Raw genomic sequence first — 16,739 nt, 5'->3', positions numbered from 1 at the left:
AAAAGACCAAAGGCCAAACCACACATGAAGCAACTAAACATATATGCAGTCCATAACAGGGAGGAATCTACAGAATTACTCTTGTTAAACACTTCATAAGTAAATGTCCCCAACATAGCACAGTTATATAGTAAACATCCATCCATCCATACATCTGTACCGCTTATCCCACACAGGATCACGGGGCACCTGGATGGGGACACTCTGGATAGGGTGCCAACCCATCACAGGGCACAACTGCGCACACACTCACACACTGAAAATTATTTAGAGATGCCGGTCAACCTACAATGCATGTCTTTGGACTGGGGGAGGAAACTGTAGTACCCGGAGAAAACCCCTAAAGCACAGCGAGAACATGCAAGCTCCACGCACACAGAGCGTGGAATCAAAACCCCAACACCGGAGTTGCGAGGCAAATGTACTAACCACTAAGCTATGGTGTTTGCCTGGCTTATATAGTAGACATGAAATGAAATGTTTACTATATAAAAATGTCTCTGTCGCTTTCTCGTGGCTGTTTGCAGTACAATGTCTATCCCACGTCCTTCTTAGTGAATAGAACAAATGGCAAAATTGTATTTCAGTTTACAAGTGTAAACAGTTTTTTTTTCTTGTCAGTTTCTTAGGTTCATTTTTGATAATATTCCCTCATTGGCCATTTTCTCAGATAAAAAAAAAAAAACTACCATATAGGTCACTTTATGTATAATTTGTCAGCTATCCATAAAAACACATCTGATCAGATATTATTTGCGTATTCTCTTAGTATTTCTTTTCTTGTAGTATTGCCGGAGCAGCAGTGACATGTGCCAGTGTATGTTGTGCTGCTAGGAGTGTATTAGATGCAGCAGTGGTGCTGGAGTTTTAAAACTGACTGGCCATTAGATAGACCTGAATCATTGGTGCACATTGTAGGGGTACACTTATAGAGACTTTAGCGCATCTTTTTCATGCACATTTTGCGTTAATCATCATCTACCTTTTTATTAGTCAGTTTCTGGTCATCTGGTGACTGCGGAATAGACATTTTTGGTGGAACTGTTGCTTCAGGAATACTACCTGATACATTATAACCAGTGCCAAGCACGCACTATTGCATTTAACGATTGTGGACTATAGTGAATGAGAATAGTCCACCTTGCAAAGTATCTATAGAGAGGATTAGGTTGAAGAGAATTTTATAGTCATTTTACTGCAAAATTTGTGGGTAATACAGATGATGAATTTACATCAAGACTTGCTAAAATGGCCAGTGAGTAAAAATACAAGGTAGGTATACCAAATAAAGTGTCCACTTCTCTCTCTATATGTCCCAATATTCTTCTTCACAATCAAAGCATTTTATAGAATATATATTAGGATATAGTATATACTAGGATGTTAGATATTAGGATGTAGTGAGTTGATAGACAGATAGCATGAGTTGTATACTTTGAAAAAAAAAGAAAAAAAAGAAGGACATTACAGCATTCATGTAATATAGTGTGAATCCTCAGTCACTGGCCACACACACATTTACATAGATTTCAGCAGATGTTTTCTCTGTAGCTTGCCTGAATGGCGTTTTTATGGCTCATTTCATTTTGGAAGATTCCTGTACAAAGCAGGAATTGAATCATCATGCATGCTTCTGGCACAAAGAGGGGACACTTCCACAACATGTAAGGGCAGACTTTACGTGGTCACATTGACCTAACTCCTGTTTCTACAACATACCTGACTTCAGTGTTTTACATGGCTTCCTCTGGGCTCTCCAGTTTCCACCCAAAATCTGGTAGGTTGTTTAGCTATGCTAAATTGCCCCTAGATGTGAATGTGTGTGTGCATGGTGCCCTGTGATGGACTGCTTTCCCATTCCAGGTGTATTCCCACATCACAATCTTTTCCAAGATATGTAGGCTATGGATCCTCTGTGACCCTGACCTGGGTAAAGCAGTTACCTAAGATGAATAAATGAATGAATCCGGTTTTGACAGTACCTACTGCTCAAACTCCAGTATCAATTTTCCTACTCTACTGTGCATACAGAAACATGATAGCTGGGTAAAATTTGGCCAACTGAGTCAACGGTTTCATGTTTGTCCCCACACTGGAGGGTGGGCCCGTTCTTAGGTCAAGACTTTGTCTACCTACACCCGCAGGACAAAAAACCAACTGTTGAGGACAACAATGGTTTTAAAACTGCTTTGAAAGAAGAATGCAGGAATTCATACCAGGCAGGTTAGTCACTCTTAATTAATACCTTTGTCACTCTTATTTAAGACATGTTTACCAGGGTGTTTTCACCGCCCTCAGTAACAGTGTAATCTCATTACACACAGTTCACCACATCTGAATACTGTCACCATATTTACTAGTAATCACTTTTTCAGGACCACAACAAGATCTAGGTATTATACAACTTTAGTAACTTCTAAATACAGTTAAAAACTAATTCTAACAACATTATATAACTCACATTGTGTGGACACACAAGTCAGATACGTTTCCTGTTATTAACAGTGTAATACCTGGGACTTGGCTTAGGGGGCAGCTGTAGTGCAGGGGGTTGTAGCTTTTGGCTGCACCTGTGGACCAGAAAGAGGAACCGTTACAAATATTTTGGAAAAATAATACACGAAAATATTGATGAAGTTACTTATTTCCTGCATATTTTGTTATAAAAAAGTGCTAGATTGAACAGGTGCTACAAGTTCCTCAGAAATGTGCCGTCAGAAGCACACCAAAAATAACTTGCGGAAACGAAAGTTAGAACTCTCAAAATGGCTCAGCTCTCAATGGAAAAAGGTTATCCAGTTTCATCGCTCTTCCAACACAATAGTATGTAGCTCAGAGGCAATCATAGACTCACCTGCTGATGGATGGAGAATTGTCCTTTAAACAGAGAAAAATCAAAGTTATATATAATTTAGTAAGTTAATAAATGGGAATGTACAAATGAATAAAGTTGATCTCTGCTTAAATGGAGCAGATAAGACACAATGTTTAAAACGTACCTGGTCAGGAACTTCATAGACATCTGAAAACAACAGGGGGAAAACATGAGCATGGTGCAGTACTCATAATATAGCCTTCCTTTCTGTAACTTATTCCTGTCATAAATATTACATATTCTTCTGATTGCAATTATTTGAGCTGAGTGTGGGTAACGATTCTATTAGTTTCACAAGCAGATCAAAAGCCATTGAGCAAGAATACTGATTCAGAACACTACAATGGGGCAATGATTTGATTATATTGACCAACTACATACTGTAATATACAGTACATGGTGTATTGTATATTATAGCATGTAAATGGTCAGTATAATCAAATCAATGCCCCATTGTAGTATTATGAATCAGTATGCTTGCTCAATGGCTTTGGTTTATGAACTGTTAGTAACTGCGTTTGTCATGTAACAGCCATATTTAGAAGAATATCACTAAAACTTAAAGCTTGTAAATGACAAGCTAAGTTTTTTTTTTGTCATAGTACATATATTGATATAATATGTAATTTATTGTTTATTATTCAGTAACCTAGTGCCATCCACTAATATTGGCACCATTGGTAAATATGAGCAAAGAAGGCTGTGAAAAATTGTCTTTATTGTTTAACCTTTTGATCTTTTGTTAAAAATATTCACAAAAATACTCTGCTCTCATGGACATCAAACAATTGCAAATGAAACACAGGTTTACATTTTTTTAAATGTAAAAAATATCTTTGGAAAATATAGGTGTGCAACAATTATTGGCACCCTTTTAGTCAATACTTTGTGCTACCTCAGCTACATCCCAGTCAGGGGATTGAGATGGCCATGGCAGGACCTTGATTTTGTGGTCAGTAAACCATTTTTGTGTTGATTGTGATGTATGTTTTGGATCATTGTCCTGCTGGAAGATCTAACCATGGCTTATTTTAAGCTTTCTGGCAGAGGCAGTCAGGTCTTCATTTAATATCTGTTTATATTAGATAGAGTGAACGATGCCATGTATCCTAACAAAATGTCCAGGTGCTCTGGCAGAAAAACAGCCCCAAAACATTAAAGAGCCACCACCATATTTAACCGTGGGCATGAGGTGCTTTTCCATATGGCTTCCTCTCTGTGTGCACCAAAACCACCTCTGGTATTTATTGCCAAAAAGCTCTATTTTGGTTTCATCTGACCATAGAACCCAATCCCATTTGAAGTTCCAGTAGTGTCTGGCAAACTGAAGACACTTGAGTTTGTTTTTGGATGAGAGTAGATGTTTTTTTCTTGAAGTCCTTCCAAACAACTTTCTGACCCCAAGACAGAACTAAATTCTGCAACTAAATTCTGCAAGTCCAGCTGTGATCCTTGGAGATTTTTGCCCTGATGGTGGAAATAGGCATTTTCAATGCTTGTGCTATTTTCTTATAGCCACTTCGTGTTTTGTAAAGCTCAACAAACTTTTGCTGCACAGCACAGCTATATTCCTTGGTCTTACCCATTGTTTTGAATGACATTGGCCTATGTGTTAACTCATATTTATACCCAGGAGGTCATGAACAATTTCCTGTTCCTAGTCACCCAGGTGTACAAAAAAAAAGAGAAGTAAAATATAAATGGGAATATACTTCAAATATATTTTTCACATGAATTCATAGGGGTGCCAATAATTGTTGCACACCTATATTTAACAAAGATATTTGTTTTGATAAACCTGTGTTTTGTTCACAATTGTTTGATATCCATGAGATCAGAGTATTTTTTGATTTTATTTTTAAACAAACGATCAAACGTTTCAACAATAAAGACAATTTTTCACAGCCTTCTTTGCTCATATTTACCAAGGGTGCCAATATTAGTGGAGGGCACTGTACATGTATGTGCATTCTACTCCTACTATACTAATTATATTGATATTAAAGTGGCATAAAATTAACAGAAAATTAAATGAATAATTGCAATTGTTTGCAATTGTTTGAAAGTTTAACTGTTAGACAAACATTTTAACATGCCTAACACAACCTAATGGATTTTAAACGATGCTTTTAAAACACAATTTTTGTTGTTTAGTTTGGAACTTTCACTTTTAAGGGTAGTAATGACCATATTTGATGGAGTTGTATATAGTGCCTCCATTTCACTATGCCAAATGTAATTAGAAAAATTTAAATATTCCTTGTTGTACTTGAAAATCCTATGCAGTCTATGAATGTCTTAGGCCTGCAGTTTATAGCCATTAAACACACCCACTATTTACTCCATAAAAACTCAGCAGTTGCTTTAGCTATGTGCTGTTGGCCGTTGTTTTTCTCCAGTTTGTTTTGGTTCTACTATATTTTGAGGCATTATGCTTGGATAACAACAGTTAAGATACTCATGAGCGCTTCCAAATCCGCTTTTCTGCTGATACATCACCAGTAAACAGAGGTAAATCAGTTCCACTGGCACCCATACATGTCAGCATGTTTTACAGCTGAGCGGCTCTGCTGGACATGTTTTTAACCCGCTCTCCTCCCCAGTCTAGCACAAGCTGATTTTCAACTCAGTGTTTATGAAGACTTTGTACCATGGTTTATCAATCATCTGGTCTTCCTGTTCATAATGCTTAACAGTGTTTTTGGTAAATGCACTGAGATCATACTGGTTTGTCATTCTCTTTTTACTGACAATTGTAGTTACAACTTGGAGTGTGTTACTGACCCTCACAGCAGTTTGTAACCTGATCGAACCTGCTACTGCAATCTAATGCTGTCTAACAGGTTAGATGCCAGTGCTAAGCACAATAGTGCCATATTTGTTCTTAACATTCAGTTAAGAAACCAAACAGTTTATTTCAACAGAGTTGATGTACAATGTTTTGGTTGGTTCTTTCCAATTTTTAGCTACATTATCACCTATTTTACAGAAACTGACACTTCTTGAGAGAAGAATAACATCAGATGCTACATACATTTTTTGTTAGATTTCTTGTGTGTGATTAAATGATGCACAGACACAGAGCTGGTCAAAAACTACTGAAAAACGAATTATATTTAGATTCTTTGGATTCTTACAAATGAATAACAGCATACCTGGACTGTATGAGCGTGCTGATTGCATTCCTTGGTGATCTATAGGAGGAAAGAAAAATTCCCAATAATGATTATTGAAGTTGAGAGGTTTGAGAAACTCACCATAATATAATTCTAGGATGAATGCTGAACCATTATAAGTAAACTATGAAATCAGTGAATCCACTGCAGTGAATTGCACCAACCAGAGGGCAAGTCCAGTACAATCTAATTCCGTGTAGTTGGGAAATCAATAATTTGTGGTTTAGAGGAATTTGTAGATTAGATGGTTTAGAGGGAATTCTCTAATAATATTCGTGTCTGGAACTTAAATGAGGGTGCTATGTATTTTTAAAGATTACTGTACAAAAAGTGTACTGTGTTTGCTTCTACTGGTTTAGATGTAACATTTTAGTTTTCTAATCTTATTTGAACAACCTTTATCAGAAGGGTCAATATAGTTATCGTCTGTATCGTCTTCAGGATGAATATAGTCATCCTGCAAAGAAACAAATAATGAATTAGGCATAGTTTCAGGGACAAGTTAATATTCAGTAATTGTATTAAAGATTTAAGATACATACAAAAAAATCTGCTATGGCTCAAATAAAGGCCATGGCCATTTCAAGATCAAGTGTAGTTTGACATCAGTGAACAGTGAAGTGAAGTGAACAGCAATAACGTTACTTACGTCATACTTTGCTGGTTGCTTAGGCTTATCTGGAATTGGAGGTTTGATCGGTAGGAAGGGCTTCATCGGTTTAGTTTGTGTTTTTCGACCAGGACGTGTGTCTGTTAAAGAACAGAATAAACAGGAGGTTCTAGTTTTGATTAGAGTTCACTGACTATGTGCAGATGTTGGGGAAGTTTGTGAAACCACAGCATTTGTATAGGATTCTGATGTCAAACTGCTGACTGAATATCTGTGGACATGTTGGAATACAGCAACACAGGCTTCCACAAGAGGAACAAGTATCTGTTTGTGTGATCTGTTGTCATGGCACATGTACCGTATTTAGCATGTGATTTGTAAATCAAAAATGAAGCTGAACACATTAACCAGATTAATATTCAATACACTTTTGTCCATGTATATTGTTCCATTAACTGCATACTTCTGTCAGGATGCCTGGTTTGATCCTGAGATTGGGTTACACTTTGTGTGAAATTTCAGGATGTTGGTTAATTCCATGTTCTCCAATTTCCACCCAAAGTACATTAAATACAATTTATAAAGTCTGTATATAATGAAAAAAAAAAACATCTGCCATGCATACTTATTAAATTAATAACATAACAAAAATGTAATTACTTGTTGTGTCTTGATGAGAGACTAACTTTAATATGAAATGGAATGATGTAATCTTGTGTAATGTTTTCATAACTTGAATACATCTGCATGATCTCTTAACAGATATTTTGTTAAAGACACATGCTAACAGGATCGTGATGTTTGGGATCATGATATCATGATAACATGATAACAAAACTTACCCAGGTATTCTCCTCCAGTGTAGTTGACCGATCGGGGAGGAGTGAAGACTTTCTCACTAGGGGGAGGCTCATAGCTGTAATCACCCTGTGGTTCCTCATACAGGTCATTGTCCTGCAATAAGGAATTAGTTTCAACTGTATATCAGAGATGTAGGGAAAAAAAGGGATGGGATGGGATACTCACAAATTCTGAATCGGACGACTCTTCAGAGTCCTGGTTTTCACCTGAATGAAGAGATAAGAGTACCATCATAAAAATGTAAAGTGCTCATCATCCATTTCCTTCAGTGGACTTTGGATTAGCAATTAATTCGATTCAATTGTATTTGTATAGCACTTTTAACAATAGACATTGTCAAAAATCAGCTTTACAGAAGTATATCAATTCAGGATATACATTTTACATTGATAAATTTATCCTTAATGAGCAAGCCAGAGGCGACTGTGGCAAGGAAAAACTCCCGGAGATGATGAGTAAGAAACTTTGAGAGGAACCAGATTCAAAAGGGCACCCTATCTGAGTGTCTCCGGATAGCGCATTTATTAGTAAATCCCTTCTATAACTGTGTACTACATGGTCAAAAAGTGCAATTGTATAACTCGGAAATTCATTATAGTTTTAACATGAAGTTTTGTTGAAATTATCATCTGTTCACTGATGTAGACGTGAGTGCAGTCCTAAAGTTATCATAGTAACTGCAGTCCTGTTACGCCACAGCCAGCAGATGGCACTGCTGGTCACGGCCAGCAGATGGCACATAAACTGGTTCCCGTTTATGGCTGATTACGATAGTGAACGCGTTAGCATGCTAAGCGGTCTGGTTTCATGCCCTGCTCTAGTTTCAAGCCACGATACCAGTTTCTCGTTTTCCTGGTGAAGACCGCGTTTCCTGTGTTTGTTTGTCTACTGTTAATAAAGACTTCGACCTGCACCCGCCTCCAGTCCCGATTCGTAACAAGTCCTAATCCATCAACAAAACAAAACTGTTCATATCAATTGCAGTCCAAAGCTATCTTCATGGTTTTGAAGTGGTACCATCCACAGTAATCTTATTAATCTTTAGGCTATCCATGTGGGGCCATCTTCAGCAGCAGCGGGTGATTTCCAAGTGATTAGCACTCAAACCCGAAGTAGGGCATCAGGATGGATCGGGCAGGTCCGGAGAGCAGAAGGGGTCAGGTTCACTGGTATTCATAGTGATTAGTATATTAAGCTTGGCCTTTTCAGTGTTCTGGGAGCATACCTAATCAAAATCCAACTTTAATAAAACGGGAAAAGGAACTTACCAGGGTAGTCTCGTGCAGGTACTTTTGGAGGTCCTTTGTTTTTTAGTCTGCAACAGAAAACATTTAAGCAGAGTGCATTAAAGCTTTGTGTCTGTTCATCCATGAACTTGTAAGCCAGTTTCTTTCTTTCTTTCTTTTTTTTAAATAGAAATTTCAAAAGGTAATTAATTATTAAACACTATTAAATGTAACACATTTACTGAGCAATTATTTATAGCAAATACTTAAAAAGGAATAGGACTCCCTTTATCATCAGATCAGCTTCTTTTCAGACCTTGTATGAATGATGGTAATTCCTGAACTGTATGTTGTGGAATATTGGCCACACATATTTTGCAAGAAACAATAGCTTTGTTTGTTTGGGGGTAGAGAAAGAAGTGGAAATCTACTTTGGTTCCAAATTTCTCATATAGGTTTAATAGTGTTTGGATTAAGGGATTTTATGGCCTTTGTCTTTTTTCTTCCAGATGTCCATGAAACTATTCTTTAATTTGTTGAGCATGTGTTGAGTCTTATTTACATTGAAATATAGGAACATCATTAAGAAACAGTATTTGAACTTGTACAATTGCCTCATATTTTTTGTATTTTTGTATTTATGTGACTGTTTGCAGCGTGATTATTGGATCTAAACCACTATGGATGTTTCAGAACCTGTCTGTAAAAGAAACTTGTTTAAATTATGTTGCTCCTGAGTGGTGACTGGGTTATAAACTATGGAGTTGATATTGCCTGAATGTTATACATGACCAGTCTGCCATTGTGCTCTTGTGTAGACCGTGTTGTTTTTCTTGGTAAAGCTGTATTTAATTCCAATCCAGACATTGTTAGACAGCCAAAGCCAAATTGCTGTTGTATGGACCAATAAAGCCTCATTTAGCCTAATAACTTCCATGAGATGGCTGCTTGTGCAGTTATATTTAACAGCTGACTATGAGCATTGCATGTACTGTAGAAGCCTTCCTTAAGCCTTCCCCAGATTTAAACACATTTGGTTGTAGGGAAAAGGGTAAAAGATGACTAATCAGACATAGTTATTTTTTTTTCCATTCATCCTGGTTTTGTGTGCTTTACACATGGTTCTTCTGTGTTTATGCCTTGGATACAAGCTCAAAACTCCAAATCACAGCTCTATCATAAAGCCCATCTTTATAAAGCTGAACTGGTAAAGTGTGTTTTGTGGGTCGCAGAAGTTCTAACTTAATGCTGGGAAACAGCGGTAGAAAGGCCAGTACTTCCAGCATGGTCTGATAATTATGGCTCTGACAGTTCCTTAAACTGAACTACATAAGCTGAGGTGATAATTGGTCTCAATTAGAGAATAGAGAATTTTTTTTTGCTGCTTGCTTGTACCTGCCTGCGCTATTGTTTAATGAATTTAGTTGGTTCTATTTCCCTAAGCATAAAGAAACTCGTAGCCTAATTTAAACCACTGCAACCCTGAACAGGCATTTGCAGGACGCTGTAAACGTGTCGCGCAGCACCGCATGGTCATGTTAATGGATATAGTCTTTGTTTGTTCTGCAAGCTTCATATCTGACCACTTGCTTGTGCCCATATAAAAAAGTAACAACCTCCCAGTTGTGCAAATTTTTTGTTGTGTCCTACAGGGACAGCCCGATGCACACCTCCAGTCTCAACCAGAGGCCCTGTGAAACCTTCTGGCCAGCTTTCTTAAAAAAAAAAAAAGAATAGTGAGCCTCGTATTTGTATGTGTTTAGAACACATTATCTGTTAATTCAGAGTAATTATTTTTGTGTTCAGTTACATCTGTTATATTTAAACACATTTAGTTTCAGGATCGAGTTTTCCTTTAATATGTGGTTTTCGTTCTTAAAATATGTATAAAAATACATTGACATTAGTGGAATTCGAGTCAGGCAGGATCTCCTTGCATTGATGAGCATAATAAGTGTCTAGTTTCCTTTCACCAAGACACAACCTGCATGCCACATGTAAACATCCAAACATAATGGTATGTTCTGGAAGGTGCCTATAAGTTAGATCAAGTTGTGACATTAATGGATTTGATTAAAGCATGTTTGGTTTGTTGCACAGAAAATTCAATTAAAAAAACAAGTTTCCCTTAACTGACTGCCATTTTTCATTCTAATACACAACAAAGCAACAGAAAGAGAAGTGTACTATATTAGTAGCAAACACATGGCAATCATAGTGAAAATTTCCATTGCATCAATATGACTGATGTAATTCCCTTACAACAGCAGATACAACATTTTTATTTTTAAAAAATCTTTCGAATAGTTAATGACACGTGTTGTTGGATGAGTTATAAGTGACTGTTGTATTCCTTTAAACAAAGATGTCATCCTTTCTCATGGATAAATGAAGAAGTTGTGCAGACAAACCTGCCCATAGTCCATAGTTCAGCACTTCTCCTAGCAGACCAACAAACCCAACAAGGACATGTGACTGGTGAACAATTAAAGCATGTGGCAGCCTGGGAAACCCCTTCACATGATGAAATTTGGACATGTTCTACTACATATACAGGTTTTTCTAAATTGAACTGTTTCTCTTTTGCAGTACTTTATACACAAATGTATAAACTACTTTATGCAAAGAAATGCTGTAAAGCAAAGATGCCTAATGTTTCTACATTGAAAGAAAATACTATAAAGGATGGAAAACAGTAATATACTAAACAAAGTCAATATCTGGTGAGACAATCCTTAGCCTCAGGTACAATTTGTGCCGTTTTGTAAGGAAATTAGTAGGTAAGTTTTACTGAGCATCTTGGACATTCGGTCATATGCAAAACCCAGCAGTCTTTGTTATGTTTTTTTAAGTTTCATTATATGTTGCTTTCTTTACTGACATCCAAACATATTTCTGTAACATTATAATTTTTGTTAGAAAAATGTTTTAATGTTTGGAATATGAAATGTTTTTGTGCTGACTCAATAATGCAGAAGTCATAAAAGAAACATCTAAGACAAATTTTGTAGTAAAACAAAATACAGTTCCCTTTGCAAAGTACTGCAAGTCAACCACAAGTAATGTTCTAGCATTTCAACACTCGGTTACCTCCAAAAGTAAAAAAGGAAGAAAAAAAACCCCAACAACATCCATCAGTCTCTGTCTCATCAGCATTTAAACACGAGCCTCATCATCATCTCTTCAGTTGACTGATCACTGTCTGTGCTTGCATCAGTGGGGAAATATTCACTGATTAATTCAGTCAGCTCTATTCTGTTGGCTAAATCTCATTTTTATAAACATTTTCAAACTTTGTACAGAGTATCTAAGCACTCTTCTCTGTTTTGATGATGATGTGATGGCACAGGAGCATCGCCGACATTTTAACGGTCAGTATCCGATTACAAACTGAACGAATTATGCTTATGCCAGTTTCACTATTGCATTTACAACGACTTTATCACATAGAGAGATTCACGGAAATCACATGGCTATCTTTAGGCAGACTGCATTTAGCACTGCATTTGACCAAATACAAACATTTCTACAATGTTTTCGTAAAATATAGTTCTATTTTCTGAAAGTAGAGGTATCAAAGCGTATTATAGGCAGAAAAATCCCAGTCCACCAGGTACATAATAATAATTTAAGCAAATCTATAAGCCTGACAGTGTATAGCATATAACTAATGGCAACTACAGACATGCTTAATACTAGTCAAACTAGTCAGTAGTTCAGCTGAATGTGCAACACTGCTTTTTGTCATACCTGTCTATTGTATTTCTGCCAGTTTTGAGAATATTGGCTGTTTGTTCAGTTTGGAACCTGAAACAAATGACCAGAAACAACACATCATATCATTACTTTAGCTTTTCTTAAACGTCCTAGGTTAGTTTGAGCAAAAATATTCCCCTACTTCTAATAGACCACAGCTGAATGCCCTGTTATGGTTCTGTTCATGCAACCATTGTTCCTGTTTAGGACCAAGCTGATAGAGGAACTGATACAGCTCTCACTACAGATGTTTCCCTATTTTTTCTTTTCTTTTTATAGCACTTTGTAAAAGCTACCAAATTTGTTTTTCAATTACTTTCATTAACCAACAAGTGGTTCCACACAGTTGCCTCACCTCATATGCAGTATGGTACACAGCTTCATATTAAACGTGGATATTTTAAATGGGTGTACATTACATTATAAAATATAAAAGAAATGTGTTATGTTTATTGTCGAGCAATTGCAAACTTACCGTTTTAATCGGTTGAAAATGCTGTCGTCGTTCTTTTTGATGTCCTGAACTATTTTTTGGATTTGCCTGGAATACAAATGAACAGTGAGATTAAACTGAGTCATCATTTGCATATCTAACACACATCCACAGCATACATGTCTGCACTATAGTGTGGGGGGAAAAAATCATGCAGTAATATAAAGCAGATATTCTACTTCATATTACTTGAGATAGTAGAGTATTTCTCTCTGGGCATAACCTGGTTAAATCCATGTTAATTCTGTTTTAGTTAGATGTCATTTCACAGTGCGGTCAGGGTTATGTGTGTTGGGTTAAAGTTAGCAACATAATTCAGTTTCAGTTTCAGTGTGATAGACACAAAAGATATAAACCATAATTAGAACAATGTAGAAATAAAAACCCGGTTTATGCACCTCATTTACTTCTACAGTACACTTTCCAGACTCTGACTTCCGAGCTTTAGATTAGACTCATTTTATGCAAGGCACACACTTTTCACATTACGTGTGTGTTAAAAGCACAGCACATTGACTCATGGCTGTGTGAAAATGTTGTCATTTGTGCGCATCGGTTTCTTACCCTGAATGTTTATGAGTCTGTTGGTGAAGGAGTGGTGGTGGAGATGGGAGTGTGAGCGAATTGAGACGTATAATTAATGAGATTATAGTTTTGCTTAGTCTGCTATCTCCCATCCCTTATACTCACACGCTCACAAACTGGAGCAGAAAGTAATTGAAAAAGAGTTCTCAAAACAGACTTCAACTGCATAAAAAAAGGTACTTAAACCACTGGAGCTTACAACACACACTCGGTGAGAGAGAATTTGTTTCTTGCAATCTTTCACCAAGAAAGAAAACACACAAACAAACCTCAACACTTCAACTCAACTTCAAAATGAGTTACAGGTAGAGTTACCGCTGCTGTATATGGATTCTCTTAAATCCTTTCATCAGTACTAGCTTTACTTACACACCAATAAGTAGCTCTTACAGTATGTCTGAATCAACAAACTTACCGCTGAATCATTTAGAATATTTAAAGATGACTAAATTAATCTACATTTCATTCAACTTATGCTGTTCCATGTTCCAAATGTATAATACCAGGAAATAAAGTAAACTCAAACGCAAGTTACAGCTTAACTGCACATAGAGTATGATAACCTTCCAGATTTAGTTTTAACTTTTAGCTAACCTAAAATTTAGGATGTATTTTCTTTTATTAAAGTAACAATGAACACTGCATGAGAATAAGACAAAAAAAACAAAACAAAACAAAGAACAAAAAACAACAACAACAACAACAACAAAAACATCTTTCTTACCGGAGTTTCTCACTGGCCGGAACAGTGATCTTGCTCAGTTTCTCCATGCTGTGTGAGAGAATGAGGATGTGTGTGCTCTCTAAACTAACGCTAAGAGGGACTTGGCAAAAAGCCAAGGGCTAGACATCTGACTAATGTAGTGGATTTTCTTTCTTTCTTTTAGTCTTTAAAAAAAATATTTTATTTCCTGGCTTTATTTCTTTCTTTCTTACATTTTCACACTCTTACTTACTCATATTCAAAATATAAACAGACTACAGGTTGCTTTTTTATAATAAAATAGAATGATGACCATTATTATATGACATATAGACATATTAGACTCATATAAATCCGTCTGCGGGCAGTGGGATTTTCAAACCCATTTCGGTCCAACAACAAGCATGCATAACTGCCTCTTAGCACAGACACAGGGATAAGACACTATTTTCCTGACTTAAAATGGAGCCTGTCCCATTTCTGTCCTTCATGATTTCATGGATGGGATAAATTCACGCTTTTAAAATCTGTATCCTGTAATTACATGTTTCTGTAAAGCTGCTTTGAGATAATGTCCATTCTAAAAAGTGCTATACATATAAATAAAATAGACTTTTTTTTTTTAAAGTCACCTCTCTTCACCTGTATACTATCGTTTTTTTTTATTTTTTATCCATAACAAGTAAGAAAAAAACAACTCAGCTGTGGCTACTAAAGGACAATAGTGTCTGTCCATACAACACCTCCATATTCACCTTTATTAGAAATTTCATTTCCTGTTAGCAAAGAACACTGATTTTTTTAACAATGGCTCTGTACACACATTGTTTGCAAGACCTCCCTTAAATAACGATGGCCACCACGTTGTGTACGCATGTACCGTGGCTTCTTCACGCAAGAAAGAAAAGACGTTAAAGATATTAAGTTACAATGACATTTTTGAAGATAAGTTATCTGTTCTGTTCAAATGCTAGCTAGTATAAGTAGGAAATCCGAGTGGAGTTACTGTTACCACCTCAAAGTTCAAAATTTTCCTATAACACCACTCCCCAATGTATTTATTTCATAACATTTTTTCAATGATTGTAATCGGTAATTTAGTGAACAGTGATATGTCATACTTTTTTTTTTTCCTTTTATCAGTTGTATTGGAACTTCTGTGAAACAAGGTTCCTGAGGTTACAACAGTAAACGGTTGTTATCCTTAATTTATCTTGAAGTAAAAAATGTAGACATCTTGTTAGTGAGAAACCACATCACACCCTGTTTAGACTTTCATATACAATCGATCAGAAAAATCATCAGAAAATCGATCAGAAAATCTAAAGGAACAGCTTTGCTTCTGAGTGTAGCTGAAAGCTTCATCATATCAACAATTATGTTTTTTTTCTTGACTAAAAAAAGTCAGTCTGTTTACTGTTAGATTATGTGGAATGGACACAATACAAGTCCCTGTGAAATAGTTATTACTATAGAAACATTAATGTAGTATAGCTGCAAGCAGCGATTGGTGGGCCCAAGCAACAAGGGTGCAGCAGTGTTTCATGAGCCAGTATTGGATGTTATTATGTCACATCAGTGGACACACAGTGGGGTCCAAAATTCTGAGACCACATAAAACATTTTCTGAAATGTTTTCAATTAAAATTGGAAATAAACAGAAGGTTTTAGAATTTTGAAATATTTAAAACAAAGAAAGTAAATATTCAATATTTTGAATATTTAATATTCAATATTCTGCACTATTTCTAGGTCCTTATTTAAATTTAATTTGTGATATTGACCATGTTAACTGTTAAGGCCAGATTTTCCTCATATCTACTCACGTCTATTGAAGCGAGAAGACACTCCAATGGATTTGATAAAAAATGGATCATAAGGTTTTGCACAACTTATGGAGTCCATATCAGCTCGAGTGCACACTGTCATTAAAGCAAAAAAGGGGACATACCAAATATAAAGAAACTCTGAATTTCATGTAGATATTTCTAAGAGTTTCACTCAAGTTGTTGTCAATAATATAATTTAACAAAAAATTGTTGTATTCAATTAGAAAAGAATGCAAGATTGAAACATTTTCATCACACTCTACATGTGAAATTTGAGCTCAATCACATGACCTACAGTGGAATGTATACCACACTTTCTGTTTGAGCATCATCACAATTAATTTGAGTTAATCAAATAAATGTATTGCCTCACCATGGCAACACCATTCAGTAGATCAACATTACCTGTGCACTTTTGCATCATGTACATCCTGACATCATGTTGACCAAGTTTGGTATGAACCTGAGTAACCCACTAGGGGGCTTATTAGCATGATTGGTTTATAAGTCATGCTTCCTGTTGCCAGCTGGTGGCGCTATGATAATGAAGCACTATTGGCATGTTCATGCGATTAAACCCAGCATTGAATATGTCAACTTTGGGTCACATTGTACAACCTACAGG

General features: G+C 36.3%; 1 protein-coding gene across 6 annotated transcripts in view; it reads right to left on the bottom strand.

Moving 5' to 3' along the window:
• blnk (B cell linker) overlaps nt 1–16,739 on the bottom strand; it is a 44,816-nt gene that overhangs the window by 9,458 nt on the left and 18,619 nt on the right. For 3 of the 6 annotated variants that reach the window (XM_053621687.1, XM_053621684.1, XM_053621683.1), the window contains 11 exons: nt 12,980–13,045; nt 12,499–12,555; nt 8,791–8,837; nt 7,688–7,728; nt 7,504–7,615; nt 6,701–6,801; nt 6,448–6,508; nt 6,031–6,069; nt 3,000–3,022; nt 2,855–2,877; nt 2,514–2,570 (listed from right to left, as the gene is read on the bottom strand). In XM_053621687.1, coding sequence (XP_053477662.1) covers nt 2,514–2,570; nt 2,855–2,877; nt 3,000–3,022; nt 6,031–6,069; nt 6,448–6,508; nt 6,701–6,801; nt 7,504–7,615; nt 7,688–7,728; nt 8,791–8,837; nt 12,499–12,555; nt 12,980–13,045 — 627 coding nt within the window. Of the gene's footprint in view, nt 1–2,513; nt 2,571–2,854; nt 2,878–2,999; nt 3,023–6,030; nt 6,070–6,447; nt 6,509–6,700; nt 6,802–7,503; nt 7,616–7,687; nt 7,729–8,790; nt 8,838–12,498; nt 12,556–12,979; nt 13,046–14,306; nt 15,928–16,739 lie in introns of those variants that run through there. The other 3 variants (XM_053621688.1, XM_053621689.1, XM_053621685.1) reach the window with 3 other exon arrangements.

The sequence above is a fragment of the Ictalurus furcatus genome, chromosome 3 (assembly GCF_023375685.1).
Source record: "Ictalurus furcatus strain D&B chromosome 3, Billie_1.0, whole genome shotgun sequence".
Classification (NCBI taxonomy): Eukaryota; Metazoa; Chordata; class Actinopteri; order Siluriformes; family Ictaluridae; genus Ictalurus; species Ictalurus furcatus.
This window is presented reverse-complemented; position numbering and strand designations above follow the sequence as displayed.